General features: G+C 37.5%; 1 protein-coding gene across 1 annotated transcript; it reads left to right on the forward strand.

The window, feature by feature from the left end:
- The first annotated feature begins 4,912 nt into the window (after positions 1-4,912).
- On the forward strand, positions 4,913-24,087 carry LOC112043416 (longitudinals lacking protein, isoforms J/P/Q/S/Z). The gene is made up of 7 exons (XM_024078818.2): positions 4,913-5,147; positions 5,663-5,869; positions 6,248-6,502; positions 10,304-10,541; positions 13,858-13,929; positions 19,036-19,601; positions 21,533-24,087. Exons 2-7 carry the CDS (start codon positions 5,696-5,698, stop codon positions 21,902-21,904), a joined length of 1,677 nt encoding a protein of 558 aa, XP_023934586.1. The 5' UTR covers positions 4,913-5,147; positions 5,663-5,695; the 3' UTR covers positions 21,905-24,087.
- Positions 24,088-24,454: the final 367 nt, after the last annotated feature.

Raw genomic sequence — 24,454 nt, forward strand, 5'->3', positions numbered from 1 at the left:
TTTTTAATGCATACTAGACTTGCGCATGAATACAATCTTGTCGCTGTATACTGTGGCAATGATGAGTTAAGTTGGAGGCTAGAGCGGCTATTGTCTAGAAGACCTTATTTGCCTAAGTTGGAGCGTGCCTTAATTTGCCTGGTTTCTGGGGGTCGAGTTCTGGAATAGTAGATAATACTATTATATGCTAGTATAATAGGCTAGTAATAAATACTAAATACTTAAATAGGCTACGTTTTATTCCGATATTCTCACGGAAACGGTATCGATGCGAGTGAAGCCGCCGGGCACAGCTCGTAATGTTATGATTGCCAAAGTGAATTAGTTTCTTTGTTATCCAATCTTGCTGGAATAGAGATATTAGACATTGGCATAGGGATAGATTGATATAAAAGTTTTGATAAAACCTTTAGTAATTAATTCTACTTGGCAAAACAGACGTAGCGCAAACTGCAGATTTCTTGGAAAGAAGAAAATTTAGAGCTTGATCCAAGATTCGAACCCAGGACTTCATGATGCGCAGCTGCATAGGCTAACCACTGGTCCATTTTGGGCAGAAACATCGACTACGAGTAAATCTAAAAATAACCTAAATAATACCACAGTAGATATAACAAGATAATACCTGAGAACGTAATACCTGAGACAAATATAGTTAGGCATTACATGAAACCTGTCATGATTTAAGATTTTTAGAATTAAATTATCCTGAGTGGTTTCATACCTGACTAAATCAATTTCGAATTCATGCGGGATCCTTGGTCAATTACCCCGTGAGTTTACTATAATCACCGAAGTGAGGGTACATCGATAATATGTGTTAGTACGTACTCGCTTCACTTCATCGTACCCTGATTTAGTATTAAGTAAACCACGTAGTCATAGTATATCACCACCAACATAGTAAGGCGAAACAATTAATGTAAATAAATATCATAAAAGTATGTAGTAGACATACCGATGCGGGTAGATCGAAAATATTGTGAATAATGCATCTATCTTGCTTCACCAGGTTATACGAAGTTTATAATCTTGTGTTTTTATCGTACTATGTAAAGAGTTAAAATAAAAGGAAATAAATGCGCAGTACATACCTACCGAAAATAATATTCCATGAGGGTAGAGCGTTCTTGCTTCAACGAGCTAAACCTGATTTTGCCAATCTTTTCTATATTATCCCAAATAGACCCATGTTTCACATTTATCTGAAATTGAATATTTAAAATTATCAGTCAAGCTATGAAATAGAGAGCAAGGCGTAACTGCCTAAGAGCAAGGCGCAACTGCCCAAGAGAGCAAGGCGCAACTGCCCAAGAGAGCAAGGCGCAACTGCCTAAGAGCAAGGTGCAACTGCCCAATTGCAAGGCTCTGGCAAGGCGCACGGATCGCACGAAAAATGCCCCGCTCTCGGTACCCGGATAAACCTATAGTATATATGAAATACAGGCTGACGCCACGCGGTTTCACCCGCGTGGTTCACATTCCTGTAGGAATACGGGTATAATATATATACCTCCTCCACCTACAACCTCCCTCGATAAATAGGCTTTCTAACATTGAAAGAATTTTTCAAATCGGACTAGTAGTTCCTGAGATTAGCGCACACAAACAAAATCTTCAGCTTTATAATACTAGTATAGATATGATACCCCTAAGTCCGTCCACAGGTATTGGAACAGTGTGGTAGGCTTAAGCTGCAAATCAGTTCTAAAGACCTGACCCTGTACCAGTAGGCCATTAAAATAGGCTAATTATGATGAAAAAAAATGTAAAAAGGCACAGTAAGATGTACACCAAAGCAAAGAGAGTAAAATTGAGGGTAGATGCAGTATATCTCGTACAGGAGGTGCCGGGAGGGTGAGGGGGGGGGGGGGCGGCGCCCGACGGTCGCACCCCGCGCGGCGCCGTCTCCCGCTACGATTGATTTTTATTACAAGAATTTCACTTGTATTTTTTTTTGTTTCTCGCTCGAAGGCCTAACGCACACAAGCGAGAATCAGCGGGATTCGTATAATTCATTTGTACCAACTCACTAATGCTATCGATTTTTATAACGAAGCGGCAACTTCCGAGATGAATTTCGTAGCGGAACAGGAAATATCTGCTCGCAAGCGATACTACAGGTCGTGAGGCGATTTGCTATTCAACGAAACTTTCTCAAATAGTTAAGCGAACTTTTAGCTTTAGTTTGTAACACAGAATTTGTTTAGTATTATTCATAGATCTACGAGTACATTGATATTATATAAAGGAAAGGTTTTTGTTTGTTTGCAGTGCAATATATGTATAATCTTTCCTCTGTATGTACAACTACAATAAAAAAAATATATATATAATAGGAATATTAAATAAATATAACATTAGATTTTTCTGAAATTTCTCAGTAACCGCCTAGAGCATTTTGTCAATTGTAGTACACAAAAGACAAGACTATAGTCTGGCAAGTTCATTGATGTCACTCTCATGATATGCGGGCGACGGGGGATAAGACTTTGCGGGTGTGAAATCGTGCATGCGGAGAAGTGAGGTGCATCAGTCGTAGGTTTTTCATTCATACGCTTCCTGGTCCGCGCGAATCATCGGGAGTGTTACGAACGAAGTTGCCAAGCTATATTGCGTTGGTCCTTAGCCAAGACCAACTTTGCGTGTTTTTGGAGTTTGAAGTGAAACGGCACGGAGTTTACACACTTATGTGTTATTTAATAATTTAATAATATATTTACAATGCCTTAACTGGCCACAACCTATATACCTAAAGACCGAAGCTAATCACCGACAACATCATTTGAATAATCCGAATAAGCAGCGTGGTGGGTTTAAGTTCCTATTCATAAATTGGATGATTAATTACGACTAATGATAATAATGATTGTTATTAATTCTGATATTCCGTTCTATAATAGAATCTCGTAGATAATAAATAATTTAAAGAGGAGGAAGTTTAGGTAATATATTATACTATAATAGGCAGATTTTTAGGGTTTCCTAGTCCACAAGGAACCCTTATAGTTTCGCCATGTCAGTCTGTCCGTCCGTCTGTCTGTCTGTCCGCGGCTTAGCGCAGAGACTACTATAGTTATAGCTATTTTATTTTTCCTTCTAATTTCGTTATATGTATATATCCTACTCTCGTGAATTTTTTTCCTATCCACAAATAACCACAGGGGGACTCTTGACTCTATTTAGCTCTTAAAAGCTCAATATTTTACAAACGGATTCCTAAATTGAAAAATATGTATATTAGCAGAAGACTCCTAATATCTCTTAAAGACCTAACGAACGATATCCCATATTATGAGTTAAAGAAGTAAAACAAATCCCTTCATTCATTCCCACTTTATATGTAGGCCTGTAAAGTGGGGATGAATTTTCAAATTTTTATTGTTCATACTCATCACACTTACTAATGCTAAATTTCAGCCTAGTAGTTTAACAGACTCTGAGTTATCTTAACAAAAGAAAACGTTATCTATTTAATTGACAACGGAATTAGTATGCAATATTCGAATTCTAATTGGTCAAGTTGGTCGAAGATCTATACTAATAATATAAATGCGAAAGTAAGTCTGTCTGTTACCTTTTCACGGCTAAATGGGTGAGCCGATCAAGATGAATATTTGTATAATGGTAAATGGGACCTTGGAGCAAATCACAGCGTACTTTTTGACCCTAAAATAAAAATGGAAGGGGGTGAAATAGGGTTGAAAGTTTACATTGTTTTCCACGCGGACGAAGTTGAGGGCGTCCGCTATAAATGCCATTTGTTTAATAGCTGTTATAGTTTTCCAAGTGGAAGGTCATAAGAAGAGAGGAAGGCCAAAGAAGAGATGGTTGGATTGTGTGAAAGAGGACATGTGTGTAAAAGGAGTGGATGATGAGTTGACGAGTAATAGAAACAAATGGAAAAGATTGACATATTTTTCCGACCCCACTTAAGTGGGATAAGGGTAAGGAGATGATGATGAGTTTTCCTTCTAATTTCATTACCTATATAGGTATATAGGTATCTTACTTCTGTAAACTTTTTCACGTATCTACAAACAGCCGTTTAGTTGGTAGTGGCGCTTGAATATAACAATTTCCTCTTAAAACTTTAATATTTTACAAACTGATCCTTAAATCGGTACCCTAAAAAACTTTTTTTTCAAGATTTTATTTTACGACTTTGTTCACATTTATAATATACATACCTACCTACTCATGCTAAATTACAACTTTCTAGTAGTAATAATGTCTGCGCTAGGTAAACCGCGAACGGACGGACGGACAGACGGACATGGCGAAACTATAAGGGTTTCTTGTAAACTACGGAACCCTAAAAAACTTCCAGTAAGTATTATTTCCATGTTTTAAATTTTAATTTTTTGATGTATTGGGAACAAAAGTCCAAGATACATAGATTGCAACCACTTGGAAGGGCAACCACGGTTGCTTACTGATCTATAGACTATAATGGACTTTACAACGTAGTTCAGCTATTTGACGTTAGATGACACTAATAAGCCGTAATAGTACGTCTATGTAGTTTTTGACTACTCTATTATAATAAATCTACAATAAAAGTATATTATGTACTTCATTCAATGATAGTTAAAGTCCTCTATTTCAAGTGAAAGTAAAGGTATATTACTCTGCTAATAATAAGATTATTTATGGCATAAATCACGAGACAACTTATAAAACTAGGTCAAGGCTGAACAGTGATAAAGAATAGAAAACAATGCAATACAATAGAGCCTAAGTTATTTAGTTATCGTATTAGTTTTAAAACTATTTTTAAAATTTGAAAATTATTTTGTAATTTAATTTAAATATTCGGATAGTAAAAAACACTTTATTATCGATGAATAACATTAATTAAGCTTTCTGAAATAATAGTAATGGCAACATTAATAGAGCTTATTTTGGGTCACTCATTCGCAATCGCTCGCTTCGGTTCCAACTTGTACTTCGTTTGGATTTTTATAGAGGTGCCTTTCGCTTCATAAACTTGCAACATAGCGTAGTTTAGTATTTTCATTGTAAAGAAAGCTGGCGGGTGTGCAAAGCTATTGTGTTGATTTTAAAACAAATGTGTTGAAGTTATTTAAAACCGATTATCAGTTTAAATACCAGCTAGTGAAAATATTGTGAAAGAAATACTCAAGGTAAGTTCATACGATATTGTTGTAGGCCCGACAAGTGCTTACCATAATGTTACGAGTTTTCATCTTGAAAATTTCCACTTGTGAACTTTCGAAGTAAAGTTTCAAAAAGTTTTTATTGACTTTGTAACTTTTCGAAGCGTATAAGAAACCGTAACATCGTAGGGTTCGAAACACCTAAAGTGTGTCAAGAAAACTTTGTTCAGAAAATAGTAAAACTTAGAATTTTCGTCGCCATTTTATTTTTTGTCGCGCTGGAAAAGCGGCCATTTTCTTTGTGCCGCGTCGCTTACGACGACTCGTATGTGGTCCACAAAGTTAATTTAGTTAAGTTAAGGCGTGATCTCATCGCATGAAACAAATCGGTGAGATAATTTGCGCAGTGTGGCGATAAATGCGCCGAATGGAATGTTTCGAGTGGTCCGAGTGAAGTTTTCATGATGGCCTAATTACTGCGTGGTGTTTAGACGTAGATACCTTGGAAGTGTCAATTAGCGATAGCGAGTGTGTTGTCGCAGGACGCAGGGCGCGGCGCGTGGCTCGGAGACACCATGGACGATGACCAGCAGTTCTGCCTGCGGTGGAACAACCACCAGTCGACGCTGGTGTCCGTGTTCGACACTCTGCTCGAGAAGGGCATTCATGTGGACTGCACCTTGGCAGCGGAAGGACAGACGCTGAAGGCGCATAAAGTAGTTCTGTCTGCGTGCAGTCCTTATTTCGAGGTTGGTATCATTTTAACTCGCTAAGTAGGTCAATTGGTATCGTGTATAAGTTGGTTGCAAGGCAGCACAGTTTTGCTCTAATAAACATTCCAGTTGTTTCGTTCTAGCTTTCATGTGTTAGCAATTAGTTTAGATTAATGTATAGATGAGTTGGCAATTGAAAGTTGCTGCTACTACTTTTCCAAATACTCGTTTTTTGAACTATTATCAATTTCAACATAGAATTATACAATTTATATCTACTAATGTTTATGATTTAATTATCTGCCATTATATTGTGACCAATTAAGAATATTCACATCAAATTCAAACAATGACATTGATGAAATACTTTACTGCATGATAAATATGAAAACAAAAACAATGTGTTTGTTGCAGAGTGTTCTATCCCAACAGTATGACAAACATCCAATTATAATTTTGAAAGATGTTAAATATGCCGAGCTGAGAGCCATGATGGATTACATGTATCGTGGTGAAGTGAACATATCACAGGACCAGCTAGCAGCCCTGCTGAAAGCGGCTGAGTCGCTGCAGATTAAAGGCCTGTCAGACAACAAGCCTTCCCGGCCACCGTCGCGCCCCCCGCAAGCCACTGCACACCCGCCTCGCGCTCCATCACCACCACCGCAAGTAAGTACCTACTCACTAGTGAAATGATTATCAGATCCACAGGTAATCAACCTCTACTGACATTGGCCTTCACTAACAATGGCAGCCTTCATTCATCATTATCAGTCGATGGGCCTTTACTGCTAAACATGAACCTCTTAAAGACTTCTGGACAACACAGCTCAGACCCGCCTCCATCTAACAGCTACTAATATAATAATACTAGCCAACGGCCCACTGTTTCACCTGCATACTTCTACTATCTCAACACAGTTGCTTTCATATTTTACATTTATTTTATAATGTTCCTCATAAGATATGCTTTGAATTTTTTTTTTATTCTATCACTCAATGAAGTTGCAATGTTAAATGTAATAATGTAACAGTCTTAGTTAAGGTGTAGTGGCCTGTTGATATATTGTACTGTAATGTCAGCCACTGACAATCAAGTAAGCTCACATGCCTGCAGTGTTAATGGCTTGACAGCCAATAAAACTTATTGTGAGTTGGTCTCAATATGCATGACATCATGCCAATTGCGGATCATGGCTTATCAGATGGTGAGTGTCTAGCATAACCTACACCTATGTGGTGCTGCCATATGCCTGTCAGAGAGTTTGTTAGAACTTTGGCATGGTGCAGGTGACAGTTTCCTGTATGACGTTCATAATACATACTATAATTGTGAATCGCAGCAAACTTGTAAATTACAAACAATTATACAACACTCCCTTAGACAATTATAGAAAACAACAACAACAAAAACAAGAATCCAGAGTCTGAAATGAAAATTTGTTTATATACCAAACAATAAACAAAAATAGAGAGTATAAGGGTTTACAAATTAGAAATGAAGGTAGAATAGAAAACACATGTAATTTCATAACTTATTTATTTTAAACTAGCGGACACCTGTGACTGTGTGAAACTTGATGTAAACTTTCAAGTACTTTCCTACCCCTAGCCCTATGGCAGCAGAGGAAGTCTCAGTATAATGTTGTTTTCAAACTTGTTTAATTAATTAACCTTCTGTATATTTTAAAAACACAACTAAACTAACACTAATTGGGTTTCTCTGTCACATTTTCCTTGATTAATTAATTAGTGATACAATACTTGAATACAGTAATTTTCATATTCAAGAAATAGTTAACTTAGCTGTTTTGATTTTGAATTTGATGCCAATGTTAGCTAATACCTTCTTTGTTAACAAGATAAAAAGAAAACCTACTTCAATGGAGTAGTCCAGCCTTCACTTGCATCTAAGGTTATACCTCAATCCCTGGCTGAGTTGTTAATGATAATAGGAATCTAATAGTGTCCTCATTGATTGAATTTAATACATTTGTTTATGAAGCTGATCCTTGCAACATTGACACTGTTTTGTTCACTTTGAATGTTTCATCTGAGTGGCTTTGATTCGGCATTCCAAGCATATCAGCAGTGTGTGATTCAAAACATGAACCACTACATCAAATGTCACTGATTTTTCTTTTGTAATTTTTTTTTTTTTTTTTTTTTTTTTCTCCTTTCTCTTATACTGTTACTCGGCAATCTGTCATTCGACATTGAGCCGTTCGTCTGTTGGTTAGAGGTTATGGGTCATCAGAAGGAGTAAGTCCATTAACAAATCTCCTATTATGCTGTATTCTAGCTATTTTTCTTGGCTAGATTTTGAACACTGTTGCGTTTCAGTCTGCAAAAAAGCAGGCTGCCGTCTCCTTCTAGATTGTTTGCCAAGTCATTGACATGCATTGCTAGTCGCTCCTGATATTTGATACTGTAGCACTGTATTTCCTGTCTGACTGTCTTAACATTAAGATCACTTTGGATATTCTTGTTACTTATGTATGGCGGGATGCTAAAAAGACATCTTAAAGCCTTGTTTTGAAATCTTTCCAGTATCTCAATGTTACTTGTACTGGCTGTTCCCCAAAGTTGTATACCATAAGTCCAGATCGGCTTCAATATAGCTTTGTATACTGCTAACTTGCTGGTACTATTCAGCTGAGACTTTTTGCCGGTCAGCCAGTACAGGTTTCTTAATTTTGTGTCAAGCTGTTTGCGCTTAGTCCAAATATGCTTACGCCATGTAAGCCGTCTGTCAAGATGCATGCCAAGATACTTAGCGTCATCTGCCTGAGGAAGCTCTTCATTAAAGAGTTTTACGGGTGGACATGTTTTTCTGCGAAGTGTAAATGTAACATGTGTGGATTTACTTTGGTTTGCTTTTATACGCCATTTTGTTAGCCAATCTTCAATCTCATTTAGATGGATTTGCAGGTTCAGTGAAGCTGCTTCCGGATTTTCGTGTACTGACAGAACAGCGGTATCATCGGCGTATGTTGCAGTTGTAGTGTTTTCTTTTATAGGCAAGTCAGCAGTAAACAGAAGATATAGTACGGGGCCCAAAATGCTTCCCTGTGGGACACCAGATTCAATATTGTATAGCGGCGATACTTCATCTTGGCATTTAACTTGGTAGCATCTATTATGCAAATAAGAATCTAGAAGGCAGTGGAATGAGTGTGGTAGGAGCTTTTTTGTTTTATATAGGAGCCCTTTATGCCAAACTTTATCAAAAGCCTGACCTATATCTATAAAGACAGCAGAACAATACTGTTTGTTTTCTAGGGTTCTGCTAATGATGTCTACTAGACGGTGAATCTGTTCTACAGTGCCGTGGTGAGAACGAAAACCAAATTGATGGGTTGGAATTATGTCCTGTAAGTAAGGTAGAAGTCGGTTGAGTAGGACTCTCTCAAATAATTTTCCTAGTATTGGAAGAAGACTTATTGGTCTGTATGATGACGTCTCCTGGGGTGGTTTACCAGGCTTTGGGACCATGACCACTTGTGCGATTTTCCACTGGCTAGGGAAATGACCTAGTCGAATACAGGCATTAAAAATAATAACTAGGAGCATGATTCCTTTGTGTGGCAGTTTTTTTAACAACATATCATCTATTTGGTCATATCCTGGAGCTTTTTTGCCTTTGAGATATGTAATGGCTCGAGTAACTTCTTTTGGAGAACAGCTATTCAGCGGCAGGCACATTTGGAATGGAGTTTGAAGATATGTATGTACTTCGCTTTCATGAATTTGATCTAAGCTCTGATGGGGTGTAAATACACCATTTAAATATTCTGCATATTCTGTAGCTTTTTCTATATTAGATCTAGCCCAAGTTCCATTTCGCTTTTTAATTGGTGGTACATGAGTGTTAGGTCGCTTCATCTTCCTGGTGGCTTTCCATAGAGAGTAGTCTGTACTTGGTGTAGGTGTTAGTCTCGTCAAGTAATTTTGTAGGTTATCATTGTTGTATGTTTTAATAAGATTTTTTAGTTCCTCCGAGGCTTCATTAAACGCCTTTTTGTTACTTTTGTAATTAATATAGTAATTAGTATGTCATTTTGTCTGAAGCAACATACACTAACCTAACTACTGGATTAGGACAACCAAGTTCTCTAGAATTATTAATTGGGGTATTTAATTATTTTTTTTACTTTAACTTATTTTTGGTTCTCCCATTTATTTGTTTATATCCTTTTTTAATTTATGATTTAATTTTTAAATTTTACACACTGACTTAAGCATAGAAAAGTCTGTGCTTCTATATCTGACCCTTGATCTAACGGACAGAAGTCGAAACTTCTTTCTTCTGGACTGTTTTTGCACTTGGCCATATGATTGGCTGTTGTATGTACAGAGTAGGAGTCGAAGCTTTTTGCTATAAATGATTGACTGAAACGATTATCAGAACAATAACAGTTGACTCAACATTTGATTTATGTTTCATTGTTATTATTTGTTACTTCTCAGGTCAGAGATGATAGCATCGACAGTCGCGAGGGCTCGATAAGTCCGACGCGGCGTCGAAAGAAAGCCCGCCGCGCCTCCATAGACCCCACTGTCGTACCCGCACTCACAGACGCTACGCAAGGCAACGGAGAGGAACTGCCCATGAAGGAGGAGGTTTCGCGCGACGGAGTGGAGGACCTGACGCTGGACGAAGAAGCTGAGGAACAACCTTCTGTTAAGCACAATGACGTTGTACGCAGTAAGTATTGTGAAGCTTTATTAAAAGTACACTGTTAACATGCCTAGAGATATATTTTTAAATAAAATTTTGTGTGCTTGCTTGTTTGTGCAGCTAGATTTGTATGTGTCTATGAATAATAATAATAATAATAATAATAATAATAAAAACATTTATTCAGCCAAAAACAACATAACATAAATAAGAAAAAAAACATGAGAATTAATACTAACTTAATACTAACTTAATACTAAGGCTTCGGCTGAATGGGGCGCTGCCTCAGCACTATGCTACAGCTAAGTAACTGTAGCGCTGATTTTCAGGCATGACCCCAGGGTGAGCTCACGGACTGATCGGGAGAGCGTTGCGTCGTTTATTAGTTCTAAATTTAAAATAGATAAAATAATATGCTATTATGTATCCACATATCTATAGTAAGTAAAAAACATACATACAGTCGAACGTAGAACCTCCTCCTTTTTGGAAGTCGGTTAAAAATTAGATTGGAGCGAAGGACAAACATTAATATTATATGCAAAAAATAAATAAAAAATAAAATAAGATTACTAAACAACTACAATAAGGACAAAAAAATAAATAAAAAAGAAAAGCAACTGTCCTGCAAAATATTTGGTTATTGTTTCTGTAGAACTAAGAGATGTTCTTTAATTTTTTGTAAACAGTGAGAGATTTAAGTAAGAATAAGTTTGCAGTACTGGCAGTATTGGATATTTTATCATCATCATCATCATCAGCCTATTTTTGTGACCAGGGTCTCTCTTCCTCCTTATAGGAGAAGGAATATTTGAATTGTGAATATATTTGATTATCTAGCAATCAATATCTGTTACTAATGACAAAGGCTGGGACAGACTGCTTAACATGCTCTCTGAAGCACAGGATGTTCTCTGAGTTTTAACACAACAATAGTTTATACTATAGATATCTTACAAGCCTACAAAATCACTGCAAAAAAGCAAAGTTTACAATCTGGCATTTTGAAGATGACTGATCAAGAGTCAGCCGTGTGCCAAGTGATACATCCATGAGTTCCACTCAACCCAATAACAGCTCTGAAATATAACTAGTTGTCTGATAACCTGAATAGATGTTTGATTTAGGTTTCCGCCACCATTTAAGACTGGGTAAGCTTAGGTTAGAACATAAATAATTAAATATGGCACTTAGGTTGAGGTTGTTGTGTTTATAATCATACTAGCGGACGCCCATGACTTCGTCCGCCCTTAGACCTCTTTAATCTAGCCCTAATCCCGAAATCTGTTCTCAGTATATGGATACCTACTAACTATAAACTACCTCCCTGCCTTTCAGCTTTGTACATAACCTACCTTTCGCATTTATATATTAAGATTATTACTTGTGTCCCGCTTGTGGTCACCGTAACCCAAAAAAAAATCATCAACAAGTAAATGACTTATGACTTATTATTATACAATTATTAAGTAAATAAATGAAAGCGACATTCAGCCATAAACAGTGTGAGCAAAGTTAATCCTCAGACTAATTACATAAGGACCTGCCTCGCTAGACGTTACTTTTCTGTCAAAGTACGACGATCAAATCATTTTTGACGCATTTGATTGTTGATCAAAATAATAATATAAGCCATAAGTCATTTACTTGTTGATAATTTTTTTTTTTTTGGGTTACGGTGACCACAAGCGGGACACAAGTAATAATCTTAATATATTTCATAGTGATTTAGTGTTCGTCGGTTAAAGAGCTCCGGAAAAATACCTTTTTGTGTAGTTAAATGGGTGTAAAAAACGGTCAAAAACTTCTAGTTTAATATAAAATATGTATCTAATCTAAGTGTGACGTGATTGTACCATATTTTGTGGTAGAGGAAACACCTTGAGCAGGAACTAGAACTTGTGACCTCGGGAGTAGGTTTAAGGGATCCCTTTAGAATGCATCAACACTCACCTTCCCTGCCCGACATGTTCTCCATGCCTACAATAAACAATTTATGATGAACAATAAATACAACACAAAACATTACCAATAATTCCAACACAAAACATTATTGCACAAAATCACTAATGTGACTGGCAGCGTGACAATGTCTATGCTGCCTAACAATCAACTGAGCTCAAGTCATTAAAATACTATAATAATATTATTTGTTGATAAACATACCACATCAAGTATGGTTTTACTATGGGACATAATATTTTATTACAGTTTTCTGTTTTAAAAACTCAATACTCGATTTTATTTAAAATAAAGTAATACATTATTTAAATAATTAATTCAATAGACTCTAAAGATGTATTACATAGGTAATTTAACATAAAATGTTTTTTAAATGTAACTTTAATAGTGTTATTTAAAATGTGATAGTATTGTTTGTTTTTTTTTTTCATTTTCAATTAATTCATTTAATTACAATCAAAATAGCTGAAACATTTATTATTCAATGAAAAACAATAAAATCAAATTTTCCTTCCACAGTTTGCATTATGTAACTTTCCTTTATGAGTATCCGTGCAACAGCGCATGACTTGTGATTTTGATAACTAAGTGAACAGATTCAGAGCGGCAAACTTATTTGATACGAACTGTCTATCCCTATTTCTATAACGCACTGAGCGCACTAGGCGGACTCGACTAGTCATTGGCCTTGGTCGCTTAAGCTGCGACCACGACCAGCATGAAGCGGTCGATTATCGGACCGATCAAGTTGTTATCCTGTGCGCGTAACACTGTCTGACGGAGCCGAATTCGTTGTCACAGGATAGGCTAATTGACTCTTTTTAAATGGTCTTAAATTGACCATTATCGTTCTACTAGATTGAAAAAAAAATATCATATTTTTTTGAGACATGATTACATGAAAACTAAGTTTTAAATATTTTTTTTGACAATACGAGTCAAAATCGGCCATGATGGTCTATATTTTAAATGTTTTATTACGTCACGTTAACAAATCCTTTACCAAACAGAGCGTTTGACAAAAATATTAGTTAACAATTAGATTGACGTTTAATACACCAAGTATCATTGTGATGTCACAAAATGGACGACAGCGTTATTGACGTTTGGAAAATTTGAGAAAATACATGATTTTTAAATTAAGTTTCATAAGAAATCCTTAATTTTGATTAATGAATATCGATATATTTCGGACCCTTATTCCGAGTCAACCACCCTATTAGTGTGCGATTGCTCAAACCATACGGAGCTTGGTTGCAACGATCAGTTGGTTTGCTCATGGTCTCCTAGTGCGTGAGGTCCCTAACTGTTTTAGAGTTGACATTAGAGATGCTGTACTGGATGTAAGAGAAAAGAACACTTATAATCTCCTTAATTCCAGATTTCCAATGGCACATGGAACGATCTCAGGATGAAATAATGAATTCAAATGACAGTGTTCGGGAGTCACAAGGTAAGCTTCAGTAAATTGTACAGAAGCTGTTGCAGGCAGCGACGCGTCGACAAGTGCCTGCAACAGTGCCATACTTGTGACATCTTGTATTGAGTTCATTTTTAGATTACATCATTAAACATGCTTTTGTATAATAATAATAATCATAGTATCAATACAATACAATACAATACAAGATGTTGAGTGGGTCCGAGAAGGATATTTTTGGAACAATGAACTTTTAAGAGTCAAATCGATGTTTTATGTATTTGTTACAGTTTTGTAAATCTCTTTCAAAATAACCGAAACAAAAGTTGATTGTTCCAAACATAAAGGAACGGATGAAATGCGCAATGTCTTCCCATAATTTGAAAACGAATAAATCAGTCATTGCTTTAAAATAATCTTATATTTTTTATCTTGTTATATATGAATATTATATACCACAAACAGCGGATACGAGAGTGCTAGTGTTTTCACATGTGAAATTTCAACTATTAATAATTACTATCTATAACAATATTATAAACTACTAATCCTACTGCAATTTTATATTTCTTTATTTTATATAAATTTTAGGATATTTCAGAACACCAGGTAAAGGTAATGGTAAAAAAGGTATTAAAGGTTTTTTTCTATAAAAATGTAGCCTTTTTCAAAGGTGAGGTAAAATTTTTAAATTGCAAAGAGGTAAGTATGTTTTTTATTCATATTTATATTGTAATTAATCATAAACCACTAGATTGAATGTGTATTCCGCTTTCTTGTGATATTGGTTTCCTGTAGATCATTGCATGCTTAGCAAATATCATTTATAGAAAACACAACTGTATGTAGTATCCTTTATGAGTGCTAACTTTATTAACTTTTAACATGTAACCTTATGGAGTGGATCATTTATTTAGGTGAGTATTTTTTATATTTATTATGGCTATGTATTAGAATATAGTTTTTTTTTATATTATTATATTGTTGTGCACTACACGCAAACGCATTAATGCAAACCGAATCGATAGCCAGAAATTGTACCGTTTGACGTTAGCAAATAGTTACATCGTCTACGGAGCGTACCGTGTTCTATGCTACTTGTGTCTTCACCAAATAAAATTTGTTTTTAGAAGAATTTTCGGAGTGAATCTGCACTGGCCGTGAACGAATTAAGGTAAACCAAAGTCATTATTAATTTTTGTCGTAGTTTGTTGGTTATGTGGCTTATTTATTATTTATTTATTTCTCTTTATTTTGCATTCACATGTGATTTCACTGCAGATGTCTTAGCAATTCATGTTTACAATTTTAAGTTTTATTTTCGTTCAGTACGCATGTTCACTCGGCCTACTTTACTGTTGAAGTGTTCTCGTTGAGGGTATGTGATGCTCCCACTGGATGCGCATTTCATTTGGCGATGAGTTCGGGTTACACAACGTTATCATAACCTTCATATGATAGACATGAAACATATAGGGAATGTCCTCAATCGATTAATCCTTTATCCCATATTATATTCCTTTTCACATTTCTTCAGCTTGCTCGTAACATTACACTGGCCCACTTATGTGTCTTTTGCATTCCCCAAAAAACAAGCATTATGCAAATATTCAATATGGAATTATAACTTTCAACCAATGCTACTAATTTGTTATGCTTATTTACCACATTCTCGCTTTTCATTATTTTCACCTTGCAGATCGATCCAAAGACCTAACTAGCAACATCCTGCATTTCATTAAAACCCCCTTTCCAATAACGCGCGGGTATCTAAAGGCCCTCGATGGTAACTTCGAGAGTGCTGGTGAAACAATAACCGGCACTGGGGTGAACACCTGCGACGATGTTAAGCCTAAAATTGAGGTCGAAATTGTCGGAAAGCCAAAGAGAAAGAGGGGTAGGAAGCCGCTCAAAACAACGAGCCAATCAAAAAGGCAGATTAAAGTTAAAAGAATCCTCGACCCCAGCGACGGCGTAGATAAAGAAAAGCCAAAATATATTTGCTCGATTTGTAATACAAAGAAGTACAAGTATAGAAGGAATAAACTCAGACATGAAAAATATGAATGCAATACGGGGCCTCAGTTCACTTGCGGGGAGTGTGGCAAAAGATATTCTCAGAAAAAGACTTTGGCCATGCATGTTGCTCAGAAACACTTGAAACTAGAAAAAGTTGAACCAAATTATTAGATTTTTTTTACTTATCTTTTTTTTTTACTTTTACTTTTTTACTTTGTTTTTTTTTTATTATGTTAGTAGAAACATGAATTGTCAAGAACATCATTTTTACGTTCATGTAACAGAGTTTCTATTTTGTTGAACAAAACACTAGCAATGTTATATATGTTCTATTTGATGACGACTGTTTGTAGTAGTAAGTGTGAAACGAAAGAAGCGTCAGCAATGCAGAAACTAAAAATCATAATAATCATCTGCCTCTGAGCGGTATAGCAAAGACTTTGTTGATAAACGGGTATCGTTGACACAAACCCTGGATAACTCTAAAACAGTGCGTTTTCTTGTGTTGTTACTATAGTTTACACGACTCGCTGTTCCTATCGCCTGCAACTGCAACCAAAAGCAAAACCGTATTCATAAAATAGAACATCTATACAAATATCATTTTGATGTTCATAATATTTTTTTTATATTTTGTTAGTTAGAACATAAATTAATAGGAACGTTTTTTTAGTGTTATTGAAATTGTTATTTATTATTTTGTTATTAATTAATTACATAATTTTGGTGGACATGCTAGTGAAAACATAAATTGTTAGGAATATTATTGTTGATTTTGGTCGTTACAACAGTATTATCATCAAATGAAATACAATTTATAATTTTTGTGTTTCATTTATTAGGTTGTTCGTACATTACATTAATTTACCTACATAGAATTGTTGATTTTTAAAATTTTATTAAGTCGTAAACTTCATTTTTTTTTAATTTTGTTCGTTACAATGCGATTTCTGTGATATTAAAGTACATAGTACATATTTTTTTAATTTTTGGAACTTTTTTTTTTAAAAATTGTTAATTAGAGGTACAATATATCTATATATACGAAATTATTATTTTTAAAATTTCATAGGTAAAAAGGAATCTCTTAAGTAAAATCACGAATTATTAATAACACTATAACAACAATCACTAAATTGTTGAAACTAGTTAGAGATGAACTGTGACGCTATTCTGTAATGCTTCTATAACTCTATAGTGTGTATTTCGGATTCGACTTTCTATTTAGTTATGGTATCGTGTTGGACAGAGAGGGATGAAGGTAAATTTATACTCACATTGTCGAGTTATAAAAACGTCGTCGCATAATAGCGCTTCTGTTCCTAAAAATATATTAAATTTCACAAATTTAGAACCATTACATAGCACCATAGTGAAAGGGGCGTGGATTTTCACTTTCCTTCTAACAAGTTAGCTCGCTTCCATTGTATAATGAATTCCATTGAATAATAAAAATAAAAAAAACATACATACAGCCGAACGTAGAACCTCCTCCTTTTTGGAAGTCGGTTAAAAAGAAAGGTTAAATTTTCACATTAACTAAATTGTTTTTTACATTTGTAGGCATTAGGATTATTAGGAACATCATTGTGAAGTGTTTTGTTTTGTTTTCTTTTATTTAGGTTAGTTAATTGAAACATGAACTGTTAGGAGTATTATAATGCTCATGTTGATTATACTTTATTGCTTTTTGATAGAATTATACTAAATAGACTATGATTACATCATATTGTCTTTGCTATGTTGATCTCAGCACCCAGTGCTAGTAGTTAAATCACAAATGACGGCTGTGACGACATGTTGATTGTCAATCATATCTTGTTACCAACTTTTGTTGATCTCCTATATGAGTGCCATTAGTTAAAACATACTCAGATCAAATTTTTTGATCACTCTATTTTTATATTATAGTTATATTGCTTTATTTTCTTTTTGGTTATCATTTAACTAACTCTGGAAGTATTGTGGTTACTTTTGTTGATTTAGTTGAATATACTCATTCGTTTTGGCATTATTGTTTTCTTTTTTCACCGGCTTAATATCATCGCAGCCGATCCCATCGGCGTCACGGTAATTTTATCGCACTCTAGTTTAACGTGACCGCTGCTCGCAAACGGTGTAACGGACTGTACTCGTCTCTTTCATTGCAGGTCGAAAAACGACGCCTCGGCACAGTATCATGACACGTAGTAAAAAGGTGAGCGAGGAATCGTTCGCGACCACGTTGGCGATCATGAAGAACGTGCGCGCGCCCAGCGTCAACAGCTCGGGCGAGGCGGCGGGCGCGGACGCGGGCGCGGGCGCGGAGCCGGCGGCGGGCGCGGGCGCCGAGGACGCCAAGGAGAACACGGAGGCGGTGAAGGTGGAGGCGCCGGCCGCGAGCCCGCCCGAGGCGCGCCGCTCGCCCAAGGACGCGCGCTACCACATCTTCCCGCGCGGGCCGGCGTCGCTGCCGTGCGCGCAGTACAAGACGGACAAGGGCTACCGCTGCCCCAACTGCCAGCGCTGCTACAACGCGCGCAAGAACCTGGTGCGCCACGTGACGCTGGAGTGCGGCCGCGAGCCGCAGTACAAGTGCCCTCACTGCTCCTACAGCAAGCACCGGCGCAACGAGCTCAAGAAGCACATGGAGAAGAAGCACCCCGAGCTGGCGCCGCCGCCCGCCGAGCCGCCCGCCGCGCCGCTCGCGCTCAAGTGATGGCGCCGCCCCGCCGCGCTCCGCAATCAGTGCCTTACGATCTTCCGTTAGAAGTATTCAAATTATGAAAATTTTATATGAGCCTCGTATACTTATTTTGTGTATTGTATGGATCGATATTCGATATATTTTTGAATAATAAACTTTTAAACTTCGTCCCGGCGTTTGATTTCTGCCGCCCCGCCTTATGGGAAGATGAGTCGACAGACCCGACGCGTTCGGTTTGTGCATGTCTGCATGAATTAGTAAAGCTTCGCCTTTTATTGATTTTTTTCTAACCGAGATTATTTTATTTTTTTATTATTATAACGCATTTCTTTGGTTCCTTAATTTTATTTTAGCCTCTGGTAGTATTAACAAGTGCGTATGTACGTAGCGGCGCTCGAGTCACTATTCGCAATACCGTTGACGTGTCGTTTCAGAGCTGCACAAGGACGGGCAGCTGCCGTCGGCGCTGCTGTCGCTGCTGTCGGCGCAGCGCCGCTCGCAGTCGCTGGCGGCGCTGGTGCCGCCCTGCATCCAGGTGACCGACATCCTCAAGCCGCTGCTGCCCGGCGCGCTGCCGCCCGCGCTGGCCGCCATGCCCGAGAACCTCAAGGCGCACCTGCTGCAGCAGGCCTTCCTGCAGAACAACAACGCGCCGGACGCGCACGCGGAGCACGAGTCGGACAACGAGTACGACGACACCGACGACATCGTGCTGCCCGAGGAGGCGGACGCGCTGTACGAGGGGTTCGACTACGAGCCCAAGCACGACGCCAAGGGCAAGCGCGAGGACGACGCCAGCCGCCAGTTCGAGTGCCGGCACTGCGGCAAGCGCTACCGCTGGAAGTCCACGCTGCGGCGCCACGAGAACGTGGAGTGCGGCGGCAAGGCGCCGGCGCACCAGTGCCCCTACTGCGCCTACCGCGCCAAGCAGCGCGGCAACCTGGGCGTGCACATCCGCAAGCACCACAACACGGAATGGTACCTGTACGCCACCAGCAAGGTGCGCCGCAACAAGAAGACGCCCGTGTGACGCGCCCCCCACCAGACCAAAGTAGATACCCAACCAAATCGGTACTGCAATAATATTATTTATATTTACATTTTATTTTTGTTAAAGACGTTTTAATATACACTAAAGATGATAGATGTTAATGTGCACATTCCCTAACGGCATTAGATTTAATTTGTTGATTTTTGTTTTAGAGTTTATTATCTTAGTTAAGACTGACCCTAAGTATTTCGTTCAGAAGAACATATTTAATGGTATTTATTTGACGAACTCGTCTCCCTTCAAATGAAAGAATGAAAATTTCAAGATCATCCTCCTTTGACGACCGTTTGAAATGATGTCTTACCAAAAACATTGACTCTTCTCGAATTGTTTAGTTTTAGTACCCTAACATTCCTCACGCGGAATATGTGATTCCAAAACAAATTCACTTGTGCAATCGTAATATGTAGATGATATTCTCTTTCCTTTGCTGAACTGTTTATTTACTGTTGCAGTAGTTTCATTCTTTATCACGGGTAAATCTTTTAACATTGTCCACCTCATAAAATGTGTAATTTTGTTTTGCTATTTTTTCTTGTTATTTTTAAATTATTATAATTTTACCAATTTGTCAGGGACCATTCACTTGTCTTCCCGTTAGTAGACAATCCAAAGTTTTTAATTTAATAGTTGTATTATTATTTATTAGGTATAATGTTTGTGGACTCAAAAGTCCTTAGCTTAATTAGGAGCTTCAGATTGAAGGGATGTGTCGAACGGACCCCAAAGATTTGAGGCGATTTAGCGATTAGGTAAGTGAAAGCTCATCGATTATGTGCCTACAATGTTACCTGTAGATTATATTAAAATATTTATTATGGTTAAATATTTCGGTTTACTGGGATTAAAGTGTGTTCAAAATTTACAAAAAAAAATTGATATTAACTGATATTTAATTCGCAATATTCAAGTTTTGTTTAGCATATTGACTGTTGATATTTTTTGTTGTTAACTTAGGATAACAAAGCTATTTGACCAAAGTCAGTATTAGTTTATAAATGTTGTTGTAACTTATAACAATTTCTAACACGTTATTTGTTATGAAATCAAGTTGTTACTTCGCATAGAGTAATGATTCCTTCGAATGCAATGTCTCCATCATATCATGCTAGTTAAAGGTATTAGGTACTAATGTGTCGATTAGAATCAAAATGGATGTTCCAAGTCCACATTGTTTGTTAATGTTATTGGATTTTAGTTAGAGTGATTTTTATATGAATATATTGGGGTTTACTTGGTAGAAAAGTTTAATAAAATATATATAGTATACCATGTTAGACTTTTTTTTTAATTTCTCAACACTCCTCACCAATTTCCTTTTCACCTTTTTTTTGTCATCCATGTTGTCTAGGTAGTGGGTAAGTTTGCAATTTTTAATTTTTATGCAAGTGCATGGATGCATGACATTTCACTGCTTACTTTTTCGACTCGTGCAATGTTAATTGTTTTTCTTTTCTTTTTCGTTCATACTAATATAATTAATAATTTCAGGTAGACAAGAAAGCCCAGGGTCGGGAGACTACATTTAATTAACAAAAGTTTTTAGAGTAGCACAAGTGACTAAACCCATATCACGAGAGTGAACGTGCCCGTCCGCTCGGGCGCCACGAGCGAACTAACTGTGCGGGAGCCTTGCCATGCGCGGTGGACCGATACGTTCCAAATAAACGTTATGTTATTTCTTTATTTTTGTTTCTTTATTTACTTTCCTTTTGCAAAGCTTTTTCATCACAGCACTCGGTGGACACTCACAGTAGTTTATCTTCAGTGTATGTACATATGTATGTCTATGTATTGTGTATCGTATGTATGAATATAACACGTATATATGCGTTTGTTGTCGTTAACTCGGGAATGCCGAACGCGCGTGCGCGGGCGAGTGCGGTGCTGACGTGTGCGCTGTTGCAGGCGGCGAGGAGGCGTTCCCGCGCCTGGGCGGGCTGTCGTGGGAGCAGTGGTCGGCGCGCCTGGCGCTGCCGCTGGTGGCGGGGCTGCGCGCGCCCGCGCCGCCCGCGCCCGGCGAGCCCAGCTTCACGTGCCCCGACTGCGGCCGCGTGTACAAGCTCAAGTCGTCGCTGCGCAACCACCAGAAGTGGGAGTGCGGCAAGGAGCCGCAGTTCCAGTGCCCCTACTGCGTGTACCGCGCCAAGCAGAAGATGCACATCGCGCGCCACATGGAGCGCATGCACCGCGAGGTGCACATGAAGCCCGAGCAGTACATCAAGCAGGACAACGTGGACGCGTGCACATAGTGTGCGCTGTACGCCACGAGCGTACGCACGATACGCACGTAATGTTGCGAGCATCAGTATAACGATTTCTTAAATTCTTCAACTTCCTCGAGTATATTGCCGATTGTGATAGATGTGATTATCTCCATGTGATAGCGCCGCGAGCCGGTCGCACGGCCGGGCGCGCCTCGTTACCTGCTCCGCCGCAGCCGCGGAGCGCAAAGCGTGCCGTTGAAGTTAATCTCAAGACGAATTTCACTTAGTATTCACACTGGTTGCAGTTATTTGCAGCGGTGCCAGCGACTGTTGCATTTATCGAATATGTTAAGAAAGTGATTGTATAGTTACGCTTTTATATGTTTATGTACAGCATTTATTGTGTAAATGATATCATTCCTAATGTCGGCGTCGTCGCGCGCGGAGCTTCGCTAGATGGTTAGAGCTTACTTCCTTGTTACCAGTTACAGTTACTACGGACGTTTCGGATATCGAATGTTGAAAGGCTATACTCATCAGTGAAATTATAGTTTGTTCAAAACGAGATTAGTGCCCGCGCCACGCGGGTCTTTATTATAGTGAGAATGGAAAAGAGTTAGAATGAGTAATTGCGTTCTTTTATTCTATTAAGTAGTTTTTAAAAATAAAAATGAAGCTATTTGTCGCTTAGTATGCAAGTTCTAGGTCTTTGCCATAATGCATGTTCCATTAATTTTGTAATACTCAATGTAAGTTAATATTTTTTTATATTTTTCAATAATTATTTTTAGATCTCTTTTTTTACGTATAATGCATTTATTTTACATTAAATCTAGAACGTAAACGTCTATCCTATAATCGGAGGACATCCATATCGTTATAAGTGGTATTAATGTTAAGTTCCTGGGGTTGAATGCGTAGCCGCTGTTGTTTTGGATGTTATATTTGGGGCCAATTGTTGTAGCGTAAGTAAGTCGGACCAGTGGAAATGAGTGCCTTATTTAGAGTCGTTTGTTAAATTGTAATTTACAGTTTGTATAGACACTGCCATTGAGGGGATCGTCGGCTCACGGCGTGAGTCGCACGAAACATGTCATTATTTGGACGAGATCAAAATCTTCCACTTAGTTTGTAAGTACTTTTTATACATTACCATTTAGACTATGTAAGAGTGATATCGCGTAGAGTTAAATCATTCTCGCCGTTTAATCTTTCACCTCCGCACCAGTGGCGTAGCGTGCCTTGGAGGGGGCCTGTATCAAAACTAATTGTGGGGCAAAAGAAGGGTAAAGATTTCTCACAAAAGAAACGAAAATGCTCGCTTAAAATAAATATCATAGTGACTTAACCTATGTAGGATATTTACAACTTTGTGCGCACGCTTAACCAGGGAAAAAGAGATTGTGAATTAGAAAGAAAAAACGTTACCTGTCACCTATTATAATACTAATTTTTGCTTACATACGTAAGGGGCCCGCATCATTGATACGGCTGATACGATGGTAGCTACGCCCCTGCTCCGCACGTGTCTACTGTGGCAGAGAGTACTCGTGGTCGGCGTCGGAATGATTTTGCTCCCGCGATAACCGATTAGTATATTATCTGCAGGAGTTACCAGCAATACAATCAATACGTAGAGCTCGATAAGTACAACCGATATAAGTCATTTCAGTGTAACGTTAAGTGCCTTCAGAAATATAGTCATTAGGGATTAAAATATTTCTTCATTAGAAAAAGTTCGATAGAAACAGTCATGCTTATCTACCAATTTTGTTGTAAACTAAACTTAAACTGATAAGACTAAATTGACCATATTTTTTATACAAACTGTAAAGAATTTCAACACATTCAGTCCTATCAGTTATTAAGTTTTACAGAATTGATACCAATGTTACATGTTTTTGCAAAAGTCTGGGTTGTGATTTTTGTCAATACAAACAATATTTGAACAGAAAATATTCTAGCCGAGTACAACATAGCTGTGATAGGAAATATTCTCAAAATATTTTTTAAAAGTTTAAACTCATTAGGGTTATTACAACTACATACGTACATGACAAACGTTTCGATCCAAGGGATTGCGGAATAGTTGCTAAATGTATACAAATACTAAAGTATTCTACGTACTGTAGCATATAATATGACAATAAGAAGTTACAGTGATTTAAATGCATTTGATTGTATTTTATAACCATTTTGTATTTTAAATAAAGTTGCTATTCTTGATATTCAATAGTTTTAATTTACATTTTTTTACCTATGATTAGATTGTATAATTTTAAAATTAAGCCATATCAAATAATGTTTAGTTAAGGGTGAATGTATTCTGAAAATAGTTTTTAACACTGCATGTTTCAACTATTTACTAAACATTTCTAAACTGTTTCTCTTCCCTTGCCAACTAATTTGGTGCTGGGTTACCTATTTCCAAATTGGTTGGACAAAAATTATCTAATCTATACTATTTAGTCTTTAAAATGGTCGCATGCTATTTGAAAATGGTATAAACGAAGGTAGTTTAGAATAACTTTTTACAACAAAGGAACAATAAAAATTAATGGGAGACATGGTGCATTATCCTATGCTTTCACGGCA

This window comes from Bicyclus anynana, chromosome 15 (assembly GCF_947172395.1).
Source record: "Bicyclus anynana chromosome 15, ilBicAnyn1.1, whole genome shotgun sequence".
Taxonomy (NCBI): domain Eukaryota; kingdom Metazoa; phylum Arthropoda; class Insecta; order Lepidoptera; family Nymphalidae; genus Bicyclus; species Bicyclus anynana.